The sequence below is a fragment of the Marmota flaviventris genome, chromosome 5 (genome assembly GCF_047511675.1).
Source record: "Marmota flaviventris isolate mMarFla1 chromosome 5, mMarFla1.hap1, whole genome shotgun sequence".
Taxonomy (NCBI): domain Eukaryota; kingdom Metazoa; phylum Chordata; class Mammalia; order Rodentia; family Sciuridae; genus Marmota; species Marmota flaviventris.
In genome coordinates this window covers 159901911-159924673 of record NC_092502.1, presented here as the reverse complement: position 1 = coordinate 159924673, position 22763 = coordinate 159901911, and the positions used below count along the sequence as shown (strand labels likewise).

The window sequence follows — 22763 nt, the reverse complement described above, 5'->3', positions numbered from 1 at the left end:
TTTGTTACTTCCCATTATCTTTATGACTTTCTGTTACTTTGGTCAGAATATACTGAAGATCATGCTAAGAAAACACAAAATTCCAAAATCTTTGTGGCTTCACACAACGAGTATGACTTACACACACACACTAAGTGTGAGTCAGCAGGGGACCTCAGGGCCATCACTGGGGATTCAGGATGAGAGGAGGTGGAGAAGAGTGCTACAAGGTTTTACTGCTGACAATTAACATCTTACATATGAAGTGATGTCTTTTTCTCTGGGCCAGATTAAGTGTTCCTTTATATTTTGTTGTATTAAAAACCCCTAGAAAACTTTAAACAACGAAGTCATTTATTTTCATCTTTAATCTTCAGTTTGGTCAGGCATGGCCAGAGCAGCCGTTCTGTGCAGAGGCTTAAAGTTGGGGGAAGCACAACTTTAAGCACAATTGACCACTGTCTGGGGGTCAGTGCTGGCCAGGAGCTGATAGTCATCTGGGACTGTTGGCTGAAACACCTGTAATGGCTCTTCCAAATGATTACGTGACTTCCTCAGAGTATGGTAGCTGAGTTCCAACAGTGATCATCCTAAAAGAACAAGGTAGACATGCTTGACATTTTTATGATCCTGTCCCTGAAGCCAAAGTAAACTAATTACACCATGCTCTTTGTTGAGTATCTCCAGGTTCAATAGAAGGAAATACAGAACGGTACTTGGGGAGAAAAGGGCCAGCAGCATGTGGGACAGGAGGTGGTCACACCTATGTGGAAAGTACATTTTGCTGTACTGCTTCATATAAGCCATTCCAAACGTCCACAGGATTATCAGTTAGCTTGTGCTGTGTAACAAACCACCCCAGAAGTTAACAGATAAGAATAACTACTCTTATTTATCTCAGGGTTTTGTGGGTGAGCTCTTATGTCTTACTGAAGAATGCCCAGCTGATTGGTGCTGTTCTAGCTCATATTTGTGTGGTTGGTTGGCAGGTTGGTTCATAGCTAGATCTCCTAAAATGGCTTTCATTTGCACGTGCAGCCAGTTGGCAGCTGTAAGGCATGGTACTTGGGTGGGATGACAGGTCACTGGACTGCATTCTTCCCTCATTTACCAGGCTAGCCAGAGTTTCTCTGCATGAAGCTCTGATAACTCCAAAGGGCACCAAGCAAGAGGGCAAGGTCACCATGTCAAGTGTTGTCGAGCCTGCTGGTGTGACACAGTTGTCATTAGGCTGGCCAAAGGAGTCAAATGGCAGGGGCCAATGTCAAAGTTGGGGAGAGTTACACAAGAGCATGGCCACAGGGAAGGGAACTGTCACAGCCAGTTTTGCTGACAAAGCCAGGCAGAGAAGTGAAACAGGGTGTTTAGCCGCCCTAATTACTATGACTGTGCACCTCCCTGGTTGCCATATATTTAGTGCATCCCTTGCTTAGGAAAATCCGCTTCCCGGAAGCCACCTACCCATTCAAGGCAACAGGCCCAGTCAAGGGTCTCTGAGAGAGGGACATTCCTTTGTTTATGGGGAACAGTGAGCTGTCATTTCTTTATCAAGCCTGAGTGTGGCTTCTCTTGGTCTGGAGACCTAGGGACTGGAGCACAGGTTATCAACCACCTCCCATAGAGGACCCCCCAGAAGACCCTCCCATTGTCTCATAGGGAGAGTCACACGCCCTGGGCTCTGGCTTCCAGTAGTTCTGCACCCACTGGGCAGGCATTTGAGGTCCCTGGCCCTGAGACTGAGGGTTGTTCTTTCTCTGGACCCTGATCCTTTTCCTGGACTAGGCTCCTGTCCTCTTATCTTCTGCGGCTTCTGCCTCTTCCCTCTGGGAGGTTCTTCCTCAAATATAACCCTCCTGACCACATTTGGATTGAGTATGGGTGAGATTCCTTTTCTGCAGATGGAGCAGCTTTCTCAGCCACTTCCTGCGATGGCATAGGCAGATAGGGAACCCCAAGTTTTTTCGAAATCTAGAAGAGCCATGGTTTGGGTTAATGTGTTTTTGGAAACAGATTTCTCAGACTCATTTGTCTTCTCACCTGTGGATTCTAGAGGCCACATAGCGTCAAGGAGACGGCCAGGGTTCTCTTCATTCAGGACGAGCTTCTGCATTCGCTGCCTCTCTCTGCCCTCTCTTCCCTCTCTCTCTCTCTCGCTCTCTCTCTCATTCTTTTGTCTTGTGTGTATTTTAAGCCTATAGGAGAATACACTTTCCTAGCTTTCTTTCCCTGAGTTGTTCTGACCAGTTGGAAGAATTCGCTGTCCCACCCTCCTAGTTGGACCTTGGCTCTGAGTCACCCGCATCCTCACAGGTCTCAACAAAGGGTCGTTGGAGTGTCAGACTGCACTCCAGGGGTGATGGGCATCTTTGATGGCGTGGAAACTCTGACCCATGGTCCCCTCTCGGATCTGGGAGTAAACCAGCAATTGTTTCTCCAAAGGAGAGTCCTTAGAAGGCTTCGTGAAGCGCTGGTCTGGGTGGAGAAGCTGAAGTTTTCAGAAAGCCTGTGAAGATAAGCATGGCTGGTCACCCTAAGGACCAGAACAGGGAGCCGAGAGGAAGTCTCTGGGAACTGTTGCTTCCTCATTGCCTGCTCCTGTGCTTCTGCAGCCCAGGGTCTGCAGGGCCCCGTTCTCCAGCATCTGGAACGTGGGAAGAAGAGGGGAACGTGGAGAAGCCGGGCGAGGACGGGCAGAAGCCGTCCCCAGGGCACTGTGACTGCCATGGCCCATTGGACTGTGGGGACTTGGGTCAGGGCTTTTGTGCTTCCCGAATCTGGTACAAATTTCTCTTTAGTTCAACTCTATCCAAGAATTGTAGAAGGAATACGATTCTGGGAACTAGAATTCCCAGCAAAGCCAAACTGACCCCAGAGCCATTTAGCTCAGCTCTGAAGCTTCTCAGTTCCCTACCCAAGTCCCACACCCATGGGTAGGTATTGTTTTCATTATTTTAAAATTCATGTTATAATTTTTGATCAAAAAGTTATTTAGGATTCTGCTTTTTATGACATGAATATGTGGTGAGCTTTAATTTGTGTCTTTGTAATAAGATTCTAATTTAAACTACGCTGTGACTCCTGATTTTTGAAATTTTGTGCAGGCTACCTGATGTACGATTATATAAATGTTCTGTGTGCACTTGAAATAAATATTGTTCTCCCTGATGGTTGGGGGTGGAGTTTTGTGTTTTTCAACAAGGCAAGCTTGCTAATTGTGAGGTTCAAATCTTTTCTACCCTTTTGTTTGTTTTCATTTCTACCGTCTGCTCAGCTTACTGATGTCTAGAGGGAGGTGATGGATCCGCTATACTCAGTGGATTAGTTTACCCTTTCCTCTGAAATTAAAATTTTTGTTTTGTATACTTTGAGGCTCTTTTACTAGTTTTATGTGCTTAAGTTATAATTGCCTATGTATTCAGATTTGTTGTTGTTGTTGTTGAGACCAAAAGACCTGACAAAAACAATCAGAAGAAGAAAAGTTTATTTGGTTCACAGTTTCAGAGGCTCAGTCCCTGGTTGGCTGATTCCATAGTTCCTGGCCAAGGTGAGGCAGGACATCATGGCAGAAAAGTATGGTGAAGGAAAGCAGCTCTGGACGTGACCACCAGGAAGCAGAGAGAGAGAGAGAGAGAGAGAGAGAGAGAGAGAGAGAGAGAGAGCAAGCCAGGCCTACCTGGGATAAGATACAAACCCCAAAGCCATGCCCGCCCCCAGTGACCCACCTCAACCAGCCACAGCCTACTTGCCCACAGCTACACCCAGTTAATCCTTCGAGTGGATTCATGCTCTGCTTAGGTTAAGGCTCTCATAGCTCAGCCATTACCTCTGACCTTTCTTGCTTTGTATCACTTGTGAGCTTTTAGGGTACACCTCAGGTCTACACCATAACAACATTCATTTTGTACTTCCTGGTAAAATGCAGTGTGACTGTATGCAGTAAGAATGAAAATGATTTCTTCTACTATGGACTTGTGAACATGTAAATCTCCATGCATGTATCTGTATCAGACCTGTTTTATGGCTGCACGCACAGTTCATCTTGCTCAGCGATCACTGTTGCTTGCAGTGTGCCTGTGATGTGCCAGACACCAGCAGCCACACACCCCTGAGTCTGTGTGCAATGGAGAGGCCACCCAAGGTAGGCTCCGTCTCCCCAAGGCACCCAGTGGCAAGGAGTGGGCGTGGGCTTCTGCCCTTTGTCTGTCTGACTGTGAAGCACTTCCCTGAAGCCTGTTTCTTCATCAGGAAGCATTATTTTATGTAGACTGTCCTTTCCCCTTTCCCATCTAGATGAAAAATGGTACTTTCAACAAAACAACAACCACAACCACAACAACAAACCCGTGCAGACGGGAGGGAGGGAAATACAGATACACCATGGTTCTATGGAAAAGCCTCCGAGGCAGCAGAATTGTCGCATAATAAATAAAAGCGATGGGTATTTAATAGGCCTAGCAATTAGAAGAAGCTGTACAAAATTACCAGAAAAGACATCGAAAATGAAAGGATAGAATGTTGGAAGAGAGTGATTGGAACCCATTATCGCGGCCGTGATGAACCGGTGCCCGGCAGCTCCTTTGTGAAAGGCACCTTGGTGTCTCTCACTCACTGTGCCTCGCGGGGTATTTTCTTTAACCTTTTTAAAGGTGTTTTAGTACATTTTAGGACTACTAAGGGCATTTCCATACATTTTATTTGTTTGCATTGTACGGAAATGTTTTTATTCCCACAAGGGGAGGGAGGGTTGGAAAATACAAAAAATATTTAATTTTGAATGGTTGATGGTTTGGCTTGTTTTTTTACGAGTGACTTTGTTTTATATTCTGAAGTTTGAAAACTGGACTGACTTGGAAGAACACAGCTGCAGGGTGCATCTCTGAGGGTGCATCTCCCTTCCTGTGCTCTGGGGAGGGTGGGGCAGGGGAGAGTGTGGGACTCTGTTCTGAGGGCCTGTCCTCATTGTGTGGACTTGGCCTTAACGTTCCTCGTGAGATCAGCAAGCCTGTAGTTTACAAGCTTATACATTCTTTAATGACTGTGCTTATGTTCTTGTTTGTTTGACACTGATATAAAAGGTCCTGTTTTATAGAGAAGTCCATATTAAACCGTGTTCAGACCTGGCCATCAAAGACACGTGTAGAAGGAATAAGTGGCGCTCTCCTCCTCAGAGAGTTCCTGTTGTTCAGTAGGCCCAGGCTTTCTAAAGGCAGGGTCACCACCATGAGCAGCTGTGTGTCCTTAAGCCCTGGCCAGGTGGCACCAGGCAGGCCCAATGCTGGAAGCTGGCCCTCCTCCTCTGCTGTGTGGAATGCACAGGGATGTCACACACCTTGTGGGCGAGGGTGTCCAGCTGCCTGGGATTGCGTTATGGCTTAGGGGCCATCCTCCTTAGAAATATATGGAAATAACCCTTGGAGACTGTGTTACCACAAGGATAATGTAATCACTAACCCAAAATGCTTGCTGGCCATGTTGTTGTTGTTGTTGTTCTCAATTTAAAAGAAATTAAACTATTTTGCGGGTCTCTAAGGGATTTCAGGAGCCACCACTATGCCTCTGTAACTAATGGAGAAGTCAGACCAGACGAGTTACTCCTCAGTGATCAAATTTTAGAAAATAAGAAGAGAGAATGGGTACTCCAATGTTTTAATCAAAAATAGCATCAGTCTTAGGCACTGCACCTAGCAAGGTGAGACATGGGGCTTTGCCGCTTGACAGACGGCTTTCCAAGAGGAAGTCAGGAAAGGCTCCTTGGGGCCACTCACCTGGTCCCACTTCCTGTGAGGACTGCCTCTCTGTCCGTCCGTCCTTCCTCCTGCAATTGCTAATTTCCACCTGGCAGTCGTCATTTTTGTCTCCGCTTCTTGGTCTCTCTGGTGATGTAAGAGCGGGCGGAGGCCACGGTTGTTTCTTCCCTGCTGGGTTCCTGGAAGAAGCCACAGTCCTTAGAACAGTGATTTTCTGGCCGCAGAGTGGTTAGTTTCGCGTGCGCAGTGAGTTCACTGTGGGTGGAGGCTGCAGGTGAAACTGGTTTCCATGGATCCGTGTGTAGTGGTCATAGTCTCAAAGTTGATGTCCTCCAGAGGCTGCGTCCCTCCCTGCACGCTCATGGCATCTCTGAGTGCTGGGGAGCTCTCGCCGCCAGGTGGATGTCTAATGCCCTTTTGAAATGGCCATCAAAAGTGGGGGGACTTGATCATGGATGCGAACGGCACTGGAGGCGCCGAGTGAGGGCACCTCATTTGATCTCCTTGCTTTCTGCCAGTTCTGGAGAGAAACCCTTTTGGCCAGGTGAAGGCAGACCCCCTTGTTTGGACTGCTGATTGCCACAGGACCAGAGGGCCCGTCACCTGCCACAGACCCTGCGAGCCGTCCCTGGCTGGAGTCCTGGCACTCTCCCTTGCCAGCCTTATAACCCACAGCAGCCCTTCGTGTGCCTCAGTTTCCCCAACTGTAGAATGGTGCTCACACGAGGGCCCCCTTGTAGGGTTGTTGCAGGGGTAAGGAAATTAATTATTTTATTTCTGAATTTAATTCCCTTGTTCTGGTGCCTCTTTCCCAGGTGTCATCTGATGCACACATAATTTGAGAGAGAAAAGGAAACAAAGTCAGTGGAAAGGGGGCCAGGATTCTGGTTCTGTCCTCTCTCTGGGAACCTGGGTGGGGTTTTCTGGGGATCTGTACTTCTTCTGAGGACAGTGGCTTGGCACTTGGGTGGAGCCATCTCTAGTGTGAGGCTGGAGCTGCTGATGAGATGGAGGAGCCCTGTGCCCATCATTGCAGCTTAGGTATTTATTACCTGGCTGCTCCATACAAGGTCTTGCTAAGTTGCTTAGACTGACCTCAAGCATGTAATCCTCCTGCCTCAGCCTCCTAAGTAGCAAGGATTATGGATATGTGCCCCTTGGCTCTTCAGCTGATGCCCCTGCGGGTGTTTGAGTAACACCACCCACCTGGGTGAGGATTAAAGACCTTAGGCTGCATCCCATCCTCTCATGAATGCTGTAGACAGCAAGATTCCAGTTAACTTTCCGCCAGTGCTAAGCCTCAGTCCCTGCTTGTGTGATCAAAGGAAACATGGTACCTGACATGCGGCTGACGTTGCACGGAACTGAAATAATTGGTTTGCCCTTGGGGGAAGGGGGGGCTGGAAGATAAATAGAAAATGGGTATTGAAGTACGAAAATGAGTTTAGAAAAATGCATCATCAGTAAGAGGCTAAATAATAAATGCCTATTTTTCTTTTGCCATAGGAGCCCAGGAGAGATGGGATAGATGGGAATAGAATAGCAAACATGGCATATTCTTGTAAGCATTTTCTGGGCTCTTGCCTTCTATATTTAGGACTTTCTGACCCTTTTCTATTAACCTATAATCCCGTTAAAACACTAATTGCTATGCATTAAGGTAAAAGCTCATCATGATAGGGCCAGGGTACTTTCGGTCTCTGATCCAGGCGAGGAAGTTGGTGTCTTAGATTCTCCTGACACATTGTGCTCTTGCATTTTCTCATTTTCTTGTATTTTCTTTTATATAAAATCTATTTCCCCATCTCTCAGGGAAAAATGTAAAGATTAAAGTCTAGATTCTTTGCCTAGTTTAAATAGACAATATTGTATGATCTATTCAGAAAAACTGGTTATTTAATATAAAATGAATTTTCAATAGTTCAAACTGTTCTACTTTTGAAATAATTTTTTAAAATCCTTATTATGGTTTAGATGTTGTGTCCCCCAAAGCTCATCTGTGAGACAATGTGCAAGAAGGTTTGGAGAGAAATGATTGGGTTATAGCCTAAACCTGATCAGTGAATTAGTCCCTGATGGGATTAACCGAGTGGTGACTGGAGGCAGGTGGGTGTGGCTGGAGGAGGTGGCTCATTGGGGGCGTGGCTATGGGGTACATATTTTGTATCTGGAGAGTGAAGAGCTCTCTCTTTCTGTTTCCTGATCATCATGTGAGCTGTTTCTCCCTGCCACACTCTTCTAACATGATGTCCTGCCTCACCTAGAGCCCTGAGGAATGGAGCCTGCCTTCTGTAGACTAAGACCTCTAAAACCGTGAGCCCTCAAATAAACTCCTTCTCCTCTGTAGTTGGCTGCTTGGGCACTTTAGTCACAGAAGCAAAAAACTGACAAAAATGCAAATCAAAACTACTTTAAGATTTCATCTCACTCCATTCAGAATGGCAGTAATCAAAAATACAGGCAACAATAAACATTGGTGAGGATGTGGGGGAAAAGGCACACTCATACACTGCTAGTGGGACTGCAAATCGGTGCAACCACTATGGATAGCAGTATGGAGATTCCTCAGAAAACTTGGAATGGAACCACCTTTTGACCCAGCTATCCCACTTCTTGGTTTATACCCAAAGGACTTAAAATCAGCACTACAGTGACACAGCCACATCAATGTTTATAGTAGCTGAATTTACAATAGCTAAACTATGGAACCAACCTAGGTGTCCTTCAATAGATTAATGGATAAAGAAAATATTATATATATATATATATATATATATATATATATATATATATATATATATATATGTTTAACGGAATATTACTCAGCTTTAAAGAAGAATGAACATTATGGCATTTGCTGGTAAATTGGTGGGGTTGGAGAGTATCATGCTAAGCTACATAAGCCAATACCAAAAATCCAAAGGCCAAATGTTTTCTCTGATATTTGAATGCTAATTCACAATAAGGGAAGGGGCACTAAGGAAGAATGGTTACCTTAGATTAGGTAGAGGGAATGAAATGAGATGAGGGGCGGGGTTATGGGGATAGGAAGGATGGTAGACTGATACAGACATTTTACTGTATGTGTATATGACTGCATGACTGATGTGATTCTACAACACCTACACTCAGAAAAATTAGAAATTATACCCATCTATGTATGATATATCAAAGTGTATATATGCATTCTACTGTCATGTATAACTAATTAAAACAAATTTAAAAATTTTTTTAAATGACTAAAACACCAATAGACTTTGACACTGATTAATGTTAGAACAATGTAACAAGATAAATTACAAGTTTCCTGGGATCTCTCAGTTGTAACTTCTCATTTTTTCCCCTCCTCAGGAAGTTGAAGACCACGTGGCCTTTTTAATAACAGTTCCAACGGCGCTGGCCATTTTCTTCGCGATATTCATCCTCGTCTGCATTGAGTCTGTGTTTAAGAAGCTGCTGCGCGTGTTCTCCTTGGTGATCTGGATGTGTCTCGTGGCGATGGGGTACTTGTTCATGTGCTTCGGAGGCACCGTCTCTCCCTGGGACCAGGTAAAGGAGTTAGAGTGCTTTTTTGTGTTTCTTCTTGCGCCTTACTCTGTATTCATCTTAGTTCTGCAAATGTGTCTCTAAACTCCAAAGAATAGACCTAGAACTGAGAACAAATTTAAAAAAAATTGTATTATTCCTTTTAATTGACATCATGGTATATATTTATGGGGATCAATGAGGTGTTTTGATGTATGTGCACTTTGTGGGTTGATTAAATCAAGCTAATTAACATATGGAACACCTCATCTACTTATTTTTTTGTGTTTGAGAATATTTAAAATCTTCTCTTTTAGCAATTTTTAAATATACAACCTATCATCATTAACTGTGGTTAGCATGCAATGAAATACATCACTGAATCTTATTCCTCTGCTCCACATGAAAGTGAATTAAGCCAGGCCCAGAGAAGAAAGTCTTTTGAAATAGCCATTTTTGAGGTGCCTGGTGGCCGAGAGCACTCAGTGTCTATTGTGACTAATCAATCCTGCTGTCAGCTGGGGAGCTGGACTGGTCTTGTATGGTCCCCTGTTTGAATAGCTGAGCTGCCGCTTGGCCGAGTCTTATTTTATGTCTTGAGCCCAGCTTTGGTGATGTGGTTCTATTTCCTGAGTGCCCCATCTAGGTTTCCAAATCCCTTTGGGACTGGAGCCCTAACCCTACTCTATCCTAAACCAACTGTCCATGACAGTTGCCGCCGCCCTTATAGACAGACTTCTGTGACACTGAGTTCCTAGCAACATGATCACGTGCTGTGAAGAGGGCTGCTTCACATTCCTATTGGGACCACCAGCCTGTTATGGTCCTCGGTGAGGCTCTCGGCTTAGAAAATGCCCCGTCGGGGTGGCGCCCTACCTTCAGACTGTGGACTAACCAGTGGGTTTCCTGTGTGCTCCTGCTGGGTGGTGGTCCTCCCCATGTGGCCCCCTGGCAGCTTGATCACATGGTGTGCTGTCCAGGGAGAGTCCGGCTGGAGCTACGGGTAGATGAACTTTCAGCTCAGAGCTTGTAAATGAAGCCACGGGTTTGCAGGCATCCAGAGAGAGAGAGTGAATTGAGCAGCCCATGGGGTCTTCATGGGGTTGGTGCAGACATCAGGCACCAGGGTGAAACAGAGAGAAACAGAATCCAGAAATGGGTGGAGGAGGAGCCATTAGGAGGAGATGAGAACAAGGAGAAGAATTGCCAAGGCCAAGGGAGGAGAGAGCTCAGGGGGAGGCGCAGGGCACAGGCCGTGCAAGAGGCAGAGTGTTCTCGGTGTTTCAGTCAGAAACAACCCCACTAAGCCCTGAGATGAGGTTCCTGGGGGCCTCTCAGTCGGTCCTCGTGTGACCTCTGCCAAGCCATCACGGCCCATGTGCCTCCATTTCTACCCCAGAGGGCAGGGCTGGGCTGAGTGGACTCAAGTTGGTCTGTTTGGCTCTAAATGCTCTGTTGTATCAGAAACAGGAATTTGTGGGTGGTACCATCTGTCCTTCGCCACAGTCCCAACCAAGGCCAGCACACCTGGCCAGCAGCCTCCCGACCTCAGTGCCCACCTCTCTTCTTCACAATCCAACGTCCTGGCTTTACCTGGTCCTACAGGGGCACCTTCACCCTGGTGCCCAGGAAACCCACACAGAACCCCTGAGAACCTGGGCTTGCTGTGTGAGCCCTGCCACCTTGCCCAGCGCACTGGCCAGCTTCTTCATAAGAAGCCTCACGCTCTGGAAGGCCAAGTTTCCCTTCCTGGTTCCCCATTTTCTTAGCTTACTTTTCTGTATGAATTACCAGTTTGTCATGTTCACTGACATGTCCACTTGGGATCTGGATTTAAATTACATTGAATTTCTGAATTTTGCTTTGAAAGATATATAAAGCCTAGGAATTAAAAAGGGATAATATAAAACACATCCAGAGATTTGCTGTCTTCTATGAGAATCATTTTACCAAATGACAGGGCAAATCTCTCTAAGAAATGTGTTGACTTCTATATCCTTCAAAGACCTTTTTTCTTCTTTACAAAATCAGTAGAAGTTTTTCCTAGATTTATTCTTAGGCATGTGAAATTATTTTCTTGTTCTATAAATAAGAATTTTAAATTGCCTGTTCTGACTGGTTCATGTTGATGCACAAGAATATCATTTTTTTTCCTTCTTGGGTTTTTTTTTTTTTTTTGGCACTGGGAATTGAATACAGAGGCATTGAACCACTGAGACACATCCCTAGCCCATTTTATATTGCATCTTGAGGTAGGGCCTTATTAAGTTGCTAAGTTGCTGAGGCTAGCTTTGAACTCGATCCTCCTGCCTCAGCCTCCTAAGCTACTATCATTGTTTTTTTTTTTTTTTTTTTTTTGAGAGGGAGAGGGAGAGGGAGAGGGAGAGAGAGAGAGAGAGAGAGAGAGAGAGAGAGAGAGAGAGAGAGAGAGAGAATTTTTTAATATTTTTTAGTTTTCAGTGGAGACAACATCTTTATTTTTATGTGGTGCTGAGGATCGAACCCAGCGCCCTGCACATGCCAGGCGAGTGTGCTACCGCTTGAGCCACATCCCTAGCCCAACCATTGGTTTTTAATCTCAATCTATATTCGGTGATATTGGCGGACACTTGCCAGTTCTGCTAGTTTATCTAAGAGCCTCAGTTTATTTATACTAATAATATTGTCATCTGCAGAATGTCAGAATTTTTATCTCCCCTTCAAATCCGACATCACTCCTCTTAGGCAGTGCAGCCTTGTCTAGTTTGTTGGCTAGGGTCTGGCCTAGGGAGGAGCAAGAGCATAGTGACATCAGCTCCGTTTCCAACCCAAATGAAGCCTCCACAGTTCCTGAGTGGTAGAAGCTTGCCCCATCGTTTTAGAAATAATAATAGAGCTGAGTGGTCAGAACGCAGCCTTCCCACCTGGGTGGAAGGCTCTTCTTCCACAGTCGCAGGTCCTTTTTGAGGTAGCCTTCCCTGACCTCCATAGAGCGCCCCATCATACACCACCCTCACCCTCCTCAAGCTTGTCCGTAGTGCCTCAAGTCACACTGCTCAGCCCGACTGGTACGAGGTGGCCTGTGCTGAGGAACACGAGTGTCCTCGGGGCAGGGCTGTACTGTCCTTCCGCCTCGTCCTCTCCCGGGAGCCTGCTGCTCCTTTGATGTGTTCTTTAATGGATGGCTGTGTTTCAGCTCCTGGTTTGTTGGGCTCATGATTCGTGTCCATTTATTCCATTTTTACCTCTCTTTTGATTTTATAAGACATGTTTTCTTTTGCTTTGGTTTTGCCTGGTTTTGGGTGCTGGTCACCTGCTTTAAAACAATCTCTCATTTCGTGGTCATTTTGCCTCTGCTGCCTCAGGAGTGATTTCTCTCAGGGGCAGAGTCTGTTGGCCAGGCTCTTGGCTATTAGCCATCATGTTGTTCCCTGACAATTTTGTTTCCAAGCTGATCTTGTGCTTCTTTTCTTTTTTTAAATCTCTGTCCCTGTGTGTGACCCCAACCATTGGGTTCTTTCTCTGGCTTCTGGGGCTCAGGAAGAACCAGTTCATACGCAGCGGCTCAGCCTGGACGCCTGTGCTGGTCTTGCGTTGGGCGGCCTCTGCCTGTGGCCTGGGTGGTTCCTGGAATCACAGCTGTGACCACCCACTCTGCTCTCCCCCGCACGGCACTTGGGAAAGGCTGTGGCCGGGACAGTGGTCACAGCTCTTCAGGCCGCTGTCCTGGCTGGAGGGAAATGTGCTTCACGTCGTGGGTCTTCTCGCTCCCTTGACAGAAAAGGGACGCGCCCAGCCCTGTTCCTCCACTGGAGACTGAAATCCCGCCTCCTATTCCCGGCTTTCCCTGTGCCGTTCAGGGGAGTGGGGATCTGGGTTCAGGAAAGATGCCTTCTGGCGCCATATTACTGGGAGCTGCTGTCTGGCTGGCTTTCGCATAGATGCCATGGACGTGGGCCCTCAGTGACCACTCGCCATCCAGCAGAGTTAGGTGGTTCACCTCCTTAATGAAGAGGGCTACTGTCCTGCCCTTTAGAATGAAGGCAGCGAAGTCGGTGGTATCGGGAAGTAATGCCGAAGGGGCCTGCTGTACAGTCAGAGGGGCCAGCACAGCAGCCACTGCCGACACCACCACAGGTTTGGAAAACCACCCTGATGGGGACAGCTTGATAGAAGGGCTCACAGGACGTGGATGCTGCTCTCCTTATGCCAATGGGCTGTTACAGGGAAGGGATGTCACTGCGTATCAGCCAAGGGAAGAGTCCAGAAAACCGCCCATGCGGAGCCCCTATGTCCTCTCTTTGTGAACATGGGCAGTGCTGCTCTCCTAGCAATGACATGTGACGGTAGTTATGAACTACTGTGAAGGCTCAGCTGAGCTTTGGGTTGCAGAATTTGGCTCCACAGACTGCTCACAGCCTGCAGGGCTGTGCTATATCCTCCAGCTTTTGGAGGTGAGGCCGACACTTTTAGACTCTTGTCCCCTGGAGGCAGCACTGATGTCTCAAGGCCCTGAGCCTCCACTATAGATCATATTTACACTTTCCCAGGGCCACAGGCCAGGGGGCAAAGACACCCCTAAGAGTTGGCACACTCTGAGGGCCTAGGTCACTTGTCAGCAGCAAGGCCAGGCCAGACCCCTCTGTGGGCGAGGTTTCAGCCTCACTGCATGAAGGCTACCTCACTGAGGGTAGCTCCCATCCACCAAACCTCCAGGAGAACTCAGCCATAGGCAGCCAGCACATGCTTGGCGCAGGGTGGTACCAGGCCAGCTCCAAGCGCTTCCTTCCCATAGCCATGAGCAGGGCAATGCCGCCCTGCGTTAGGGACGCAGAGACCTAGGCACAGGGGGTGAAGTCTCCAGCCCATTCCAAGCTGATGAGGCATGTTGAACCCCAGGCTCTGACTCCAGAGGTCAGTTCCACTCAAGAGACCAGTGGTTCTCAGCCAGAGTGACTGTCATCAGGTGGGCAGAAACCAGGAGTGTCACAAATAAATACCCTACCAAGCACATGGCAACCCATGCCGCAAAGAATGATCCAGCGCCACCTGTTAGGAGAACCAAGTCAGAGCACTGCCCCTCAGTGCAGTGGTTCAACCAAAGCAATGCCAGGACGTGAAGCAAGAGTGGAGTCCACAGTTTCCATCAGGCAAAAGGACAGATTTTGCAGTGTGTGACCCTGAGAGGGTGCGGGCAGGTGTAAGGGTCAGGCTGGGAGTTGGTCAGCAACACGGCTTGAAAGTAACTGGGGAAAAGAGGAAAATGGAGGGGAAAAGGAAAGACCTCAAGAGAGGCCATCAGAGGCCTCGGCTGTCTGTGGACTTCCCAGCACTTACTTTAGTTCAGTACCTGCCAACTCCATCTTGAAAGTCCCTTTGCCTGTGCCCCGGGGACTCCACCCTGCTGACATTTGATCCCTGTAGCTGCCTCCTGAAAGGGAAGGATTTCACAGGAGCATCTTGTGGAGTCGCGGAGCAGCACAGCATGCTGCTGGGTTCTTGACCGGCTGCTCCGTGGCAGCATTTGTGTTTGACACAGACGTCTTTCCCGCCTGCCTTTGGGCTGCTCTGCAAACGCCTTCTGCTCAGGCTCCCACTTCCCGCTGAGAAAGTGGACAGGAGTCTCGGCGCTGAGGCTGGAGTTGCATTTCATCTTTGGTTTAAAAGCAGTTGAACCATTTTGAAGTCAAATTGGCCGAGGAGCATGTGAGACATCTTCTCTGTCTGATCTCAGCGGGATGATGCTTGTATTTAAGAACCCAGCAACAGTGTGTATGGATTCTTTTCTCCTTCTGTCCAATACACTCCACAGCACAGCAGCCATTCCTGTCTGAGCCTCTAGCAGGGACATGGAGGGGATGACTGTGTCCTGAGAGTCAGTTCCACCAGAAGTGGCTTCATCAATAATGATGAATGGCATGGAGAAACAATCTGCTCCTCTGTGTCACTGAGGTGGCTAACAGTTGACCAGAGGGGCAGGAGGCATGGAGCTAGAGGACGTACCTCCCAGGGGCCAGCACAGTTCTGTGTGGGCAGCACTTGGGCAGCTAACAGAGCCTTCCAGCTAACAGAGCCTTCCAGCTAACAGAGCCTTCCAGCTAACAGAGCCTTCCCAAAGAGCAGCCTTAGATCCTGGGTGGTCTGTTTCAGTTTCCTGGGCTGCTGTCACATGGTACCATCTGATTGTGTCCCATAGCTTAGAACAGCAGAAATGTCTGTCTCCCAGCTCTGGGATCACAAGTATGACATCAGGTATGGGAGGAGGTGTCCCTGGGTGACGGGCAGCACCTTCCCTGCTGGGTCCAGCCTAAGGCTTGATGCTCCGTGGCTTGAAGATGGGCCACTCCAGTCTCTGCCTCTGCCTTCCCTTGGTGACCTGTGTGTCCCTCTCTCTTCTCCCCTCCTTATAAGAATGCCAGTCAGGTTGGATCAGGGCCACACTAATGTCCTCGGTTCACATGATTGATGTAAAGACCCTGTCTCCAGACCGGTTCTGAGTGGAGTTGCATCCACTTGTCCTGGGGCTTAGGACTGGAGCATGTCTGGGTGGAGTCAGTTCAACGCCCAGCAGATTTCATTTCACCAGAGGACGAGCTGTCCCCAAGTGTGCCCCTGGAGGGTGGCCAGTGCTTCTGTCGTGGGCCACGTTGTACTCATTTCCCCTGCTTATCTGGTAATGCACTTGACATTCATGTTCCTTATACTCCAAATCACCGTGGAAGGAAACGTGTGCAGGGATCTGTGGAGGGTCTTTCAGACCAGTGTCCATCAGGACTTAGATACATGCCCTGGCCACCTGCATTGCTGTGGAAATTTACCAGGGCTTTCTCAGTGGGCTTGGTGTGTTCATGGATGTGGGTTGACCTCTGCCCATTCCTGTGAGGAAAGTGCTTCTTCTTGGTTCCTCTGTTAAAGACATAAGGTGCATCCTTCTTGCCTGATCCTTGGAAGAAAAACCTTCAATTCTAAGCTTTTAAGTGATACTTAGCAAATTTCTAAGAAGAAGGAAGCTGTTTCGTCTCAGCTGATGATTGCTGACTTAGGACCCTCCTTCTGAGATGATTTTCTGGGATAGGAAGGGCGTGTTGGTCAAGGGCTGAAGCTTTTCTTCATTCGGGAGAGGCCAGGCAGAAATGGTCACCTGCAGAGAGAGGAGCCGAGTCCTATTTGCATCCGACTCTGGTTTTCTGAATTCCCCTTTTTTGAAGAGCCCGTTCAGTGGAGCCAAGAGCATCCACCCCTGCCAGCCCCACTCCAGCCCCACTCCTCCTCCAGTGGAGGCCCTGCTGAGGTCACCATGCACAGTGGCTAAGTCACCACCACTGATCCTGAGACTGACGTTCAGCTCCGGGAAGAAGAGACTTTCTTTGTCCTGTTGCTTGAAAGGAAGTCAGACATTCAGTGTGAGCATGTGTTTATTTTTTTACAAAAATAGGACATCGGTGCACAAACATCTTCCTTCTTATTGAAAATGGGTGAGAATGAATGAAAACCAAGGCCTCCAGGAGCCTTTGAAGTGGAGCAGTCCTGCTGGTTTGCCCTTCCTCTGGTGTGGCTCTTGGAATGTGTTAAAGAATGTACTTTCCACAGGAAGAGCCCAGGAGCATGGGATGAAGGGGGAAAGGCCACCTAGAGACTCGCCCAGGGCCCCTCACACCCCTCTGTGTGCTGCTGCTCAGCAGGGCAGCTTCTCAGGGAGCGATTCGGACGTGGTGTGAAGAGGTGCACGTCTGAGAAAACCTACAAAGTGGTCAAAGACATTTCAGTTTGTAAGGAGGATGAGGCTCTTTGTTTTTTTTTGGTGGTGAAGCACATGCTGAGGAGACCTGTGACTCCTAGGGAAGTCCAGCGGGTGGCCCAGCTGGCAGTGCAGTTATTTTGAGATCCCACACATTTCTGGCTGTGGAGAGTGGAGGTGGCGAGTCTGATTCCTCCCCACTGTTGGGTCCTAACCAGACGCGGTGGAAATTGTCCTGGCCATGCAGACAGCTCAGCGTTCACCAGGACCTCACCTGGGCTTCCTGGACCTGGTTTTGCTTCAGTGGATAATTCTGTTGGGGTTTCTGGAATAATCTGCTTCCTCTTCATTTCCTTCTGGCCTTTTCTTAACAGAAGAAGGCTTTGGTACTGAAGATGGGCTTCTGAGTTAAGCTGTTATTGGGTAATTAGACTTGCTTTGCAATTCTTACCTCTGTGCTTTTGTAGTCCCAAACCCAAACTTCACATCCAATCTGCACTTTAAAAAAAATTGGTACCAGCGATTGAACCCAGAGGGGCTTTGAGCCACATCCCCAGCCCTTTTTATTTTTTGAGATAGGGTCTCACTAAGTTGCTTAGAGCCTCACTAAGTTCTGGGGCTGGTCTTGAACTTGGGATCTTCCTGAGCCTCCTGAACCTCTGGAATTGCAGGCGTGTGCCACTGTGCCTGGCCCAGATGCATTTTAAAGACCGTGTGGCCTTGGAGGCACTTTGTTCTACTGTTCTCTTCAGCACAGTTCTGCCCACAGAGTGAACACACTGCAAAGAATTGTGGAAATAACTGAATGTGGCTGCTTGCTGCTCTACCACAAGGACAGTAGAAGACCTTCCCTGGTCCTCCCTAGGTCAGATGCTAGTTGCTTGACACATATAACTTCTTTATCTGCACAAACCCATGGAGTGCTATTATTATTTTCATTTTACTGATGAGAATACCTAAGCCCAGAGAAGTGAAGCAATTCCTACAAAGTCACACAGCTAGGAAGAGAAGCTAAATTTGAACTTGGCATTGTGGCACCATCTTGTTTTATCTCTGCATGCCCTTTGTCATGCACGACCGTGGGGCTTCTCCTCCTGTCATGATGTGGAAGGGACATAGTTGGCATCTGGACTATTCTTGCAGAACCACTGTTGGTTCAGAAGAGCTTCATGGGGAGGGGGCTGTTTCTTCAGAAATGCCCAAAGCTGTCAGCATTCTGAGTCACCAGCTGCGCTCTCACCTGGGGGCAGGTCCACTCTGCAAACCAATCAATCAGGGGAGACGGGACTTATTGGACTGAAGGAGCCACAATACCTGTGCATGTGTTAGTAGAGGAGGGTGTATTATTGTTCGGGAATCAATTATTACTTTAATACAGAAACTGAAATTTCATGTTATTATAAATGGATTCTTACAAACAGATTCCTTAAAATGTCACCTCTTTATGCTAATTTTGCGTCTGGGTCTGTTTTTGTAACCATATGCCTGCTCTGGGCCCTGTACTTACCTGTGGGAAAACCCATCAGACATAAGGGACGTTGTGGGCATTCACTCCTCACGGGCCAGCCAAGTGCAGTGCGTAGGTCCCCAGCCTGTCCGTGCATGGCCTGCTTGGGTGCTGTCTGTGGCCTCCCAGGGGTCTGCACAGTTCTGTGTGGGCAGCACTTGGGCAGCTAACAGAGCCTTCCAGAAAAGGCAACGTGAGGGCCAACCAAGGAGTCTTGACCAAAGTCTGGAATTTGCAGTGTTTCCCCGAAAACACTAAAATTTTACAAGGGATAAAAAATATTTCCTGGCTTCAGCATCTTGTGCCCCTTGCGTTCACCAAATGACTTCCAAAGGCCTGACCGTCACGGCATTCCAGCCACCCTGTGCCGAATAGTGAAAGCTGCTGTCCTGTGAAGCATGCACGGGGCCCAGGCACCTAGCACACCGCACTCGTCCTCAGGCTGGGGCTGCGTGGATGGGCCCAGGCCCGTGGGCAGGGGAGCTGCCGGAAGGAAGGGGAGTGAATTCTAGACTCCCCGCTAGAGCAGCAAGTTCTCAGGAAAAAAATAAATCCAGAGTTTAAATTCTTTCCTATTAAGAGTTGCTAAGCAACACCTCACTTAGCTTCTCCGGTTTTCTGTATTTTAAATTTCCTTTTCTCAGCAGCCACTAACATCATCCTCACCTAAGTCATACAGGAAGGAGCAGGGGACGTGCCTCAAATCCGGTAAAGACTCTCACACAGAGGAGACGTGGCAGCAGGCGGTGGACCCAGGGTGAATCAACACTGGGGCAGCTTGAGTGCCATTCTGGGTGGCCCCAGGAGGCTCTCTCCACTGCGTGGGCAGCACTTCCACAGTGCGTTTCTCAGCTGAGCTGTAGGGTTCTCATTTGTAGACTGGCCCCAGGTACTCACAGAGGCGTAGGTTTTAATTAATTAACTCACCGTGTTTGTCTTTTCAACTGTAATCCGCTCTGTGGGCTGCAGCTTGCCATCTCTTTGCTCCTGATCCCCAAATTCTCGACCTCCAGCTCAAAGAAAGCTCCACAGACTCAGAGGGACAGGCAGGTGTGTTCTGGGGCCTGGGAAGTGGGGAGAGAAGACGAGGTGCAGAGGGCACGTTCCTCATCAGGAAAGCCCATTTAGTACGTTTAGATGGTTCTAGCCAAATTATCCTCTACCCTCTCTGCCTGTAAAGTCTCGAGCCCGAACTAGGGGTTGCATCCAGAATGAAGTCTTTCCTGAGGTTACAGGAGAACACAGACTTACCATCTGTACTCTGTGGTGGTCTTTGCCCGGGTCCATTTGGTGCACTACGGCAACGCATCACAGATGGAGTGATTTCTAAATAACAGACTTGTTTTGCACAGTTCTGGGGGATGGAAAGTCCAAGATCTAGCTGCTGCGGCTTCTGTGTCCGGTGAGCCCTGAGGCCTTTTTCCAGTGTGACGCTTCTCAGTGTCTCCCCACGCAGGTGGATGAGCAAAAGGAAGGGAATGCTTGTGCTCACAGGACAGAGAGGTGGGAGGCCCGGGACGCTCTCTGAAGCCTTGAAAATATTGGTCCCATTTGTGAATGGGGTCCTCGGGCAGCTAGCAGAGCCTTCCAGAAAAGGCAATGTGGGGGCCAACCAAGGAGTCTTGACCAAAGTCTGAAATTTGCAGTGTTTTCCCGAAAACATTGAAATTTTACAAGGGATAAAAAATGTTCCCTGGCTTCAGCATCTTGTGCCCCTTATGTTCACCCAAATGACTTCCAAAGGAGGGGACACAGTCATACATAAAATAGCAGCCTTGGGGTGAAATTTGTCCTGTTTCTAGATCTTTCCTGTACCACCATGAGCATGGGAACACTGGCATGTCTCTGCTCTGGAACATGCCCAATCCCCACGCGCCCCGGAGCTGCCACCCTGGCTGCAGCACTTGTATTGTACTTGGATGTCAAGGTGCCTCTTGATTTCCCTACACATGGGGACAATGATAGGGACTCATTAGAGTTTGGGAGAGAAGAGCTTCACTGAGCAGCGAACTCCATTAGGGCCCAAGGTGACAGGCCACTTTGTGGTATCTGTGGTTCAGGACTATAGTCGTGTCCCAGAGTTCACAGGACAATGTGCCACAAGGTGGGTGGCTCAGAACCACTGGAACTGCCTCTTGATTCTGCGCTCGCTGTCTGAGACCAGAGGCCACGCGCCCTCTCCCTCTGGAATGGGGGCTCCTTCCCTAGCCTGTGTCTGCCGCTCTTGCTGTGCATCTGTCTTTTAGTGGCCAATTTCCTATAGGGACACAGTCTTGGTGGAATAGAGGCCCACCCCCTGCCAGTAGGGCTTCATCTTAACTAATGATGTCTGCAATGACCCTACTTCGAAATCAGGCCACGTGCTCAGGTAATGAAGGTCAGGGCTTCAGTGCACATTTGGGGGATGGGGGACACAGTTTAACCTGCCACAAGTACCGAGCAAGGGTCTGATGTGATATAAATTGTGGAAATCTTATTTTCTAAGGCCCTGCAGACATAAATCTAACATCTAGACCCTGTCTGTGCCCCAAACCTGCTACATATGAGAGGGGCCCAGTGCCAGGTGCACCCGTGGAGCCCTGTTCAGAGCTCTTAAGCATTTCAAAATGGTGCCAACAGAACCTTAGAGCTAAGGCAGGCCTTTGCAAGCCTGGGCTTATGGAGGGCACAGTGCCACCCCAGGGACTGGCCTGCCTCTGCTGTCACGAGGAGAGGGCACTGGAATTGCTGAAGGGTTTCCAGTGGAAGCTGTCACATGTAAACTGCTGGTGGCAATTCTGGGGATCTGAGGATCACTGATTTTCCTTGTCTTGTGACTTTGCTTCAGGGAAGAAATTGCTTCCCTGACACATAGCATCTGAGGGCACGGGCAGGCTCCAAACCAGGGCGATTAGTGAAAAAAGGAGGTAGGGATAAGGTGGTTGTTTTTAAGTGGGCGCTTGTCTCTGCTGGAGGAGAAAAAACAAAAATTAAAAAAAAAAAAAAAAAAAAAAACATTTTGAGCTAAGGGTGGAGTCTTTTGCCAGATAAATGTCTTGGCTGTACTGCACTTGATTTATGATTGTTTTTGTCTGCTCTCTATAAATTCAGCTTTGTTTTAAAGAGAAGCTTTTGTTCCTGAGGGCCCATTAATAAATACCATTCTAGGAACAGGTGCAAATTACATTAAATTTAATTGTTTTGTGGTAAGTTGGTTTTAGCAATTTTATTGTCCAATTAATTCAAAGCTGAGATGAATAAGCATTCTTCAGAAACCAGGGGCATGAAAACGCCCTTCTCAAGTAGGAATGGGGCTGCATGTCGACACCCAAGCACCATGCAGGGTGGAGACCCAGCTGGCGGCCACTCTGCATACAAGAGACAGCACTTGAAGACAGCGGAAAAGAATCCTAAAGGAATCAGCCTTTAGGAGAAGAGAACAGAAGAACGCTAAGGTGGCCTCCACTTCCTCCCTGGGAGTCACTAGGCTGCGGCCCAGGGCAGGGGTAGAGGACCCAGAGCCCGGCCATCTCACAGAGTTGGGTGAATGGAGGTCTGAGCTTGGAAGGGCAAAGGTGCTGGGATTATCAGGACAAAATACCAAGGAGCTGAGAAGAGGATCTGCAGAAACCACAGAGGCTTCTTCTCAGCATAACACTTTTTCAGCATAACACTGATTGGCACAGGATGAGAGGAAAGTGCCAGAGGAAAGACCCCGGGAAGGTGCATGTGGGGTGATTCCTGGTGCTCACACAGACAGAGCCTGAGAGTAGCTACGGTGAGGAAGAGGGACATGTCCTAAGGAGGAGGGAGCCAGGGCATCAGGAGGATCTGTGGGTTTCAGACTCCTTCCCTGCATGAGAGAGATTCCAAATACATACTTAGGAATGCACCATCCTACTCAGACTTCGGCACCTTGATTTCAGTAACTGATGGGACAATAAGAAAGATCAGTAAATACATATAGAATATTTGGAAAGTCCACGTGGATTTTCAGGATGGTTCACCTCATAGTCTTTTTAGTGGACAGGGAGCAGTTGTCAAGATAGACCCCATTCTGGGCCATGAAAGTTTCATGAAGTTACTGAAGGCTGTTACCATACAAAGTGTGCTTTTTGGCCACAAGGGACTTAAATTAGAAGTCAATAACATAAAGTAATAAGGAAAAAATCAATAAAAATTGGAAACTTAGAAACTAACTTCTAAATAACCCATGAGTTCAAGAAAAAATTACAAGGGAAATTAGAAAGTGTATTGAACTCAATTAAATGGAAGCATGTATAACAATTTGTGAGATTTCCTAAAGCTG

At 48.0% G+C, this 22763-nt stretch overlaps 1 protein-coding gene across 1 annotated transcript in view; it reads left to right on the top strand.

Annotated features, from left to right (window-relative positions):
• Adcy2 (adenylate cyclase 2) overlaps nt 1–22763 on the top strand; it is a 374991-nt gene that overhangs the window by 9484 nt on the left and 342744 nt on the right. Inside the window, exon 2 of the mRNA XM_027943896.2 lies at nt 9078–9275. Within this exon, the coding sequence (XP_027799697.1) occupies nt 9078–9275 (198 nt within the window). The remainder of the gene's footprint in view (nt 1–9077; nt 9276–22763) is intronic.